The 6,882-nt window shown below is 43.8% G+C and overlaps 1 protein-coding gene across 1 annotated transcript; it reads right to left on the bottom strand.

Moving 5' to 3' along the window:
• Positions 1-1,024: 1,024 nt before the first annotated feature.
• On the bottom strand, positions 1,025-6,531 carry TPGS1 (tubulin polyglutamylase complex subunit 1). The gene is made up of 2 exons (XM_070744981.1): positions 6,110-6,531; positions 1,025-2,822 (listed from the first exon to the last, which is right to left on the bottom strand). The coding sequence occupies exons 1-2, from the start codon at positions 6,454-6,456 to the stop codon at positions 2,291-2,293; spliced, it is 879 nt and encodes a 292-aa protein (XP_070601082.1). The 5' UTR covers positions 6,457-6,531; the 3' UTR covers positions 1,025-2,290.
• Between the last annotated feature and the right edge of the window lie 351 nt (positions 6,532-6,882).

Genomic DNA, 6,882 nt, shown 5'->3' with positions numbered 1-6,882 from the left:
AAATGTCATTGTTTGCTAGAAAGAGCCTGAAACATTTGGAAACTGCTTTCAGTTTGTAAGACCCCGGCAAACACTACCAGAGATAGTTTCCCAAATTACTAGCCTGTAAGCCATTTAGGACTTTTGAAGTTATGACCAGCCCCTTCAGTCACAGCCAGAAACACACTGGTAACCAAGCCAGGTTCATAATGAGATAGAACCACTTCAGGAGCTGCCTGGAGGTTTGGAGGAGGATGGTTTGGAGATGTTTATAACTAGACAGTGCCCCGGTTTGGCTGGAACTTAAACAGAATAACAGAGCTGGAAGGGACCTTGAAGATCTTCTAGTCCAGGGATCTCCAACCTTGGCCACTTTTAAGACTTGTGGACTTCAGCTCCCAGAATTCCTCAGCGGAGCTGAAGTCCACAAGTCATAAAGTGGCCAAGGTTGGAGACCTCTGTCCATCATGTTGCTTGAGCAGGAGATCGTATACCAGTGATGGTGAATCGTTGTTTTTTTTGCTTGGGTGCCAAAAGGGCGTGCACATTAGCAATAGTGCAGGTGTGCATGCCCATAATGTAATGCACTCCCCTGCGCCCGTCCGTATGTTCCCCCTATGCATGCGTGCAGGGCTCACTAAAGCCTCTGGACTTCTGGTATGTCCGCTGGGCCGTTTTCCGCCCTCCCTGGGCTTCAGAAGAGCCTCCTGAAGGGTGAAAAACAGCCCAATGGTCCGACTGGAAGTTCGTTTCTGTACTTCCAGTTAGGCCCATTGGATCTGGGTTTTCCCCCCCCCCATGCACAGGTTCTGGAGGCTTTCCTGAAGACTGGGGAAGGTGAACACAACTTCTCTCCCGCCCTCCCGAAGGCCAAAAATCAGCTGGCCATTGCACACATGCGCACTAAAGCCTCATGTACCCTCAGATATGGCTCCATGCATGCCACAGGTTCACCATCATGGCCCTATACCAGCTCTGGAAGGATATCCAATCAGTAAACAGGTAAATAAATAAGAAACAATAATATAAAATTGTCACTTTGGGAAAATATAGGAGGGAGGGCTCCATCTATTGCCTTGAGCTCTGGAAGGATATCCAATAAGTAAACAGGTAAATAAATAAGAAACAATAATATATAATTGTCATTGTGGGAAAATATAGGAGGGAGGGCTCCATCTATTGCCTTGAGCTCTGGAAGGATATCCAATCAGTAAACAGGTAAATAAATAAGAAACAATAATATAAAATTGTCACTTTGGGAAAATATATGAGGGAGGGCTCCATCTATTGGCTTAAGCTCTGGAAAGGTATCCAATCAGTAAACAGGTAAATAAATAAGAAACAATAATATAAAATTGTCACTTTGGGAAAATATATGAGGGAGGGCTCCATCTATTGGCTTAAGCTCTGGAAAGGTATCCAATCAGTAAACAGGTAAATAAATAAGAAACAATAATATAAAATGGTCACTTTGGGAAAATATAGGAGGGAGGGCTCCATCTATTGCCTTGAGCTCTGGAAGGATATCCAATCAGTAAACAGGTAAATAAATAAGAAACAATAATATATAATTGTCATTGTGGGAAAATATAGGAGGGAGGGCTCCATCTATTGCCTTGAGCTCTGGAAAGATATCCAATCAGTAAACAGGTAAATAAATAAGAAACAATAATATAAAATTGTCACTTTGGGAAAATATATGAGGGAGGGCTCCATCTATTGGCTTAAGCTCTGGAAAGGTATCCAATCAGTAAACAGGTAAATAAATAAGAAACAATAATATAAAATTGTCATTGTGGGAAAATATAGGAAGGAGGGCTCCATCTATTGGCTTAAGCTCTGGAAAGGTATCCAATCAGTAAACAGGTAAATAAATAAGAAACAATAATATAAAATTGTCATTGTGGGAAAATATAGGAGGGAGGGTTCCATCTCCAGCCTTGAGCTCTTCAAGGAAATCCAATCAATAAACAAACCAATAATAAATAAGGAAACAATAAGAGGGCGGGCCAGCAGGGGTGAGCAACTATGGCGATTTTAGGACCGTTGGACTTCAACTCCCAGAATTCCTGAGCCAGCTTGGGTGTCCCAGGAATTCTGGGAGTTGAAGTCCACAGGTCCCAAAGGAGCCATAGTTCGCCGACTCTTGTCTTTTAAAGGGGAGCTGAGCGGGAGAAAGCAAACCAATTTTGGTGCACCCGCCTTGCCTGTGCCCCAAGTCCGTGTCCATTTGCACCCTGTAGCAGATTTCTGGTGCTCAGGAAAGCCAGAGAAAACCACACCTCTCCCTACCATGTGTGTGTGTGTGTATTCAGTGAACGGACTTGACTTTTGTAACGAAGATGGAGGAAGCCCTCTTGAGGAACTCGTCCTTCTTCATGGCCGCGCTGGCTTTCCTCTCCAACAGCGCCCGGTCCATCGCCATCGCCAAGCAGTCTGGCCTGAGCTTGGACCCGGCTTCCAAGCAACGGATGGGAGGCGAGGCCTCGGTGACGTGGAGAGCATCTTCCAGGGTGCCCAGCACAGCCGTGCAGACCCGTTTGTCGGCGGCCTCTGAGCCGTCGTCCAGGGCATCGTAGAGACCGTCGGCCTTGGCCAGGAACTCGAGGAGGATCAGGCAGGTGAGGACGCCGTAACGGAAGACGTTGAAGGGCACCGCTTCGTGGTCTCGGCACGAGACCTTCTGCAGGAGGGGCTGCAGGGTCTCCTCGGAGGTGCCCTTCTCTTGGCATAGCAGCCGCAGCAGCTCGCTGTAGGTCTTCCCGTCCACGCCGGGTTTCTTGCCCTTGCCCACAGCGCTCAGGGCATCAAAGGCGGAGTGGACATTGTTGTTAAAGGCCGTCCTAATGGAAGAGGAGGGGAGGGGCGGAAATCAACAATGTTAGGGGGTGGCATGGAAGCCCTTGGAGCAGCAAAGCCCTAAAACACTCTCTATTCATTTTTAGATGGTGTGTGTGTGTGTATGTGTGTGAGGTTTTGGACACGGGTTGCTGACAGGAAGGCACTTGGAACTGGGGGATGGCCCCAAACTTGGATATTTAATTTGATTTGATTTTGTTCTATTCTATTCTATATTCATCCAAGTCATAATTCTATTCAATTCTATATTCATCCAATTCATAATTCAATTCTATTCTATATTCATCCAATTCATTATTCTATTCTATTCTGTTCAATTCTAATTCAATTCTATATTAATTCAATTCATTATTCTATTCTACATTCATCCAAGTCATAATTCCATTCCATTCCATTGTGTTTTATTCTATTCTATATTCATTATAGGAAAAGGGGGGACATGATCGAAACATTTAAATATATTAAAGGGTTAAATAAGGTCCAGGAGGGAAGTGTTTTTAATAGGAAAGTGAACACAAGAACAAGGGGACACAATCTGAAGTTAGTTGGGGGAAAGATCAAAAGCAACATGAGAAAATATTATTTTACTGAAAGAGTAGTAGATCCTTGGAACAAACTTCCAGCAGATGTGGTAGATAAATCCACAGTAACTGAATTTAAACATGCCTGGGATAAACATATATCCATCCTAAGATAAAATACAGAAAATAGTATAAGGGCAGACTAGATGGACCATGAGGTCTTTTTCTGCCGTCAGACTTCTATGTTTCTATGTTTCATCCAAGTCATAATTCCATTCTATTCTATATTTATCCAATTTATAATGCTATTCAATTCTATCCAATTCAATTCTATATTCATCCAATTCATTATTTAATTCTATCCAATCCAATCCTATTCTATATTCATCCAAGTCATAATTCTATTCAATTCTGTTCAATTCATTTTTATGCAATTCTATTCTATATTCATCCAATTCATTATTCTATTTTATTCTATATCCATCCAATTCATAATACTATTCAATTCTATATTCATCCAATTCATTATTCTATTCTATATTCATCTAATTCATAATCCTATTCTACCCTATCCTATTTTCTATTCTATTCTAATTCATCCCGTCCTGTCCTATTCCATATTCTATCCTATCCTATGTGGGGAATATTTACAACATACTTCCCTCCTCCTACTTTCCCCACAACAATCCTGTGAGGTGGGTTTCCCCGAGAGAATGAAGGCACTCCGCTAGCCTTCGTGACTAAGGCGGGACTAGAACTTCCTGTCTCCTGGTGATTGGCCCAAAGTCACCCAGCCAGCTTTCATAACTAAGGCAGGATTAGAATCCTGTGTCTCCTGATGATTGGCCCAAAGTCACCCAGCCGGCTTTCACAATTAAGGTGGGACTAGAACTCCCTGTCTCATAGTGATTGGCCAAAGTCACCAAGCCAGCTTGCATAGCTAAAGTAGGACTAGAGCTCACTTTCCCACTTTCTAGTCTGGTGTCATTTTTCCATGCTCATGCGGCCAGCATGACTACAGGTAGTCCTCAAGCTACAACCAGAATCGAGCCCAACATCTATTGCTAAGTGAATCATTTGTTAAGTGAGTCTATCCCATTTTACAAGTTTTCTTGTTAAGTAAATCGTTGCATTTGTTTAGTTAGTCAACATGGTTGTTAAGTAAATCTGGCTTCTCTATTGACTTTGCTTGCCAGGTCACAAAAGGGGATCGCATGACCTCAGAAACTGGGAATTAAATGAACGGTTGTAAGTCGACATTAATAATAATAGTAACAGAGTTGGAAGGGACCTTGGAGGTCTTCTAGTCCAACCCCCTGCTTAGGCAAGAAACCCTACACCAGTGTTTCCCAACCTTGGCAATTTGAAGATATCTGGACTTCAACTCCCAGAATTCTGGGAGTTGAAGTCCAAATATCTTCAAGTTGCCAAGGTTGGGAAACACTGCCCTACACTACTTCAGACAAATGGTTATCCAACATCTTCTTTAGAATTTCCAGTGTTGGCACATTCACAATTTCTGGAGGCTAACCTATGGTAGAATTATTCTGTTTCTTCTACACATAAAAAATAGGAGATTGCCCTGGGAAAAGACATTAATTTTGCTTTGTGCCAAGAAAAAAACTATACTTGGAGTAGGCATCTTTGTGAGTTGGCTATGGCGAAAAGTAAATCAAATAAAAAGCAGAGGATTAAAGAAAGCACTGTAATCATTTCAATTGGAGAGGCAGCTGTCAATGAAAATTAATATTATTCATAGATCTTCTGTGGTCATGGTTCATGAGATACAGTATTTCATTGAGGGATACTGCTGTTTATAAAAAGGGTGAGATAAAGGAGAATATTTCTGAACCTACTGAACTTCTTCCAACTCTAATCTTCAGTTTTTTCCTATAAGTTGCCAAAGCAAGATAATTTATTCGGTAAATTTTCTTTGTTAATGAACAAGTTCTCCACTTTTTGTCACGCTTTTTAATTAAAGAATTTGAGTCTCAACTTGAAAACCACCTAAGTCTTCAGTCATAGATGTAATGTTTCCCCTCTTTATACTCAAAAAATATTTAGCATACGGAATTTTGAAGTAAAATGCCCTTAGTCACAGACTAGGCTTCCTGCCTCCCCACTTATTACCATGGAATAATTTTAGCCAATTATCCTGCAATTCTTATGATTAATCGTGCATTACACTAGAAATTATTTTAAAGTTCTAAATCATCACGAATTTTGTTTGATAACACATGCACTATAATTGTGAAACGGGTGAATCATTATGCCTCGTGGGAAGAAAGGTGGTAGCAAAAAATATATTAAAAAATAAAAAATCAGGAGGGGTCTGGTAGCATCTTTTCTAAGTAACAAATTTTATTGTAAAGGCACCAGCTTTTTGTCAGAAGCAGCTCTCTTCATCAAACAGCAGAGTGACTAGTTTTAGTCTTAGTTTATTTTAATGGGCCAAAATTGGTTACAGCATCCGAAGTTTGGAGTCTACCAGGCTCCAGAAGGGCCTCCGAAGGCCCCACGTCAGCCCAAACCGACAATTAAAATGCAATCAAAGTTCCTGAGGTGGCCCAGAAAAAGAAATACTGCACATTATTGCCATGGCTGTGTTCCCCCACCTCCGCTGTAAGAAGAAAAACTACATTTCCCAACAAGCCCCGCGAGCGGAGTCCCTTAGAACCGCCCGCGGCTCGACCCGTTGCATTGTGGGGATCGTAGTTCCGTCCCTCGCAAGCGGGATTCTTCGCCCCCACCTGTGGGAATGGTGGGCCAGGCCCAGGTACCACAAAGCCCGGTCGAGACGCAGCTGCCGCTGGGGATCCCCGCCGTCCGACAAGGCCTCGGTCGCCGCCTCTGGGCTACTCTGTGTCAGCTTCTCGAAGTAGCCGGCCAGGAAATCGACGGGCTTCTCCGGCCGGGCTTCGAGAACTTTTAGGAGAGCCTCTCGCACCATGTCGGTCACGCCGGCCTGCAGGAGGAAATCCGCCTCGCCCTCGGTGGTGCCATTGGCTGACAAGGCGGACCGGCCCTGATCGGTCCCAGCTACCGCCGCCACTACCGCAGGCGCTGGGGATGAGCGTCTCTTTTCATTGGCCGCCATCTTGGTTCAGGGCATTTTTTTTCTTACGGGCTGCCATCTCGATTGAGGTCCGTTCGGCCGCCATCTTAGATAAGGGCCCACTCTTTCGACGCTCCTTCTCTTCCTCCGGAAACGCCCTCTATAGTTTTTCCTAGTGGCCAATCAGAGACCGGTGTGAGGTCATGACTCTGCGCCGAGACAAGAATTTGTCTCGTAAAGGGCTTTAAAAGCAGCAAAAGGGGGGTCAGTTTCCAACGGGAGGAAAGAAGGGCGCGTGCCCACCTTTAGTGTCATTCCCCACTTAATAGTGAGACGCTAGTGTACTTCATTCTGAAAACGTACCGTGCATTTCAGCCATAGAGATAAAAGAGTAGCCACAGAGCAAAAGAGGCTAGAGGGGTCCTCCATACCCATAAACCCAAGTAGACAGCATCCCGTTTCCGCCTA

The sequence above is a fragment of the Erythrolamprus reginae genome, chromosome 1 (assembly GCF_031021105.1).
Source record: "Erythrolamprus reginae isolate rEryReg1 chromosome 1, rEryReg1.hap1, whole genome shotgun sequence".
Classification (NCBI taxonomy): domain Eukaryota; kingdom Metazoa; phylum Chordata; class Lepidosauria; order Squamata; family Dipsadidae; genus Erythrolamprus; species Erythrolamprus reginae.
Note: the sequence above shows the minus strand (reverse complement) of the source record. Positions and strands in the feature narration are given on the sequence as shown.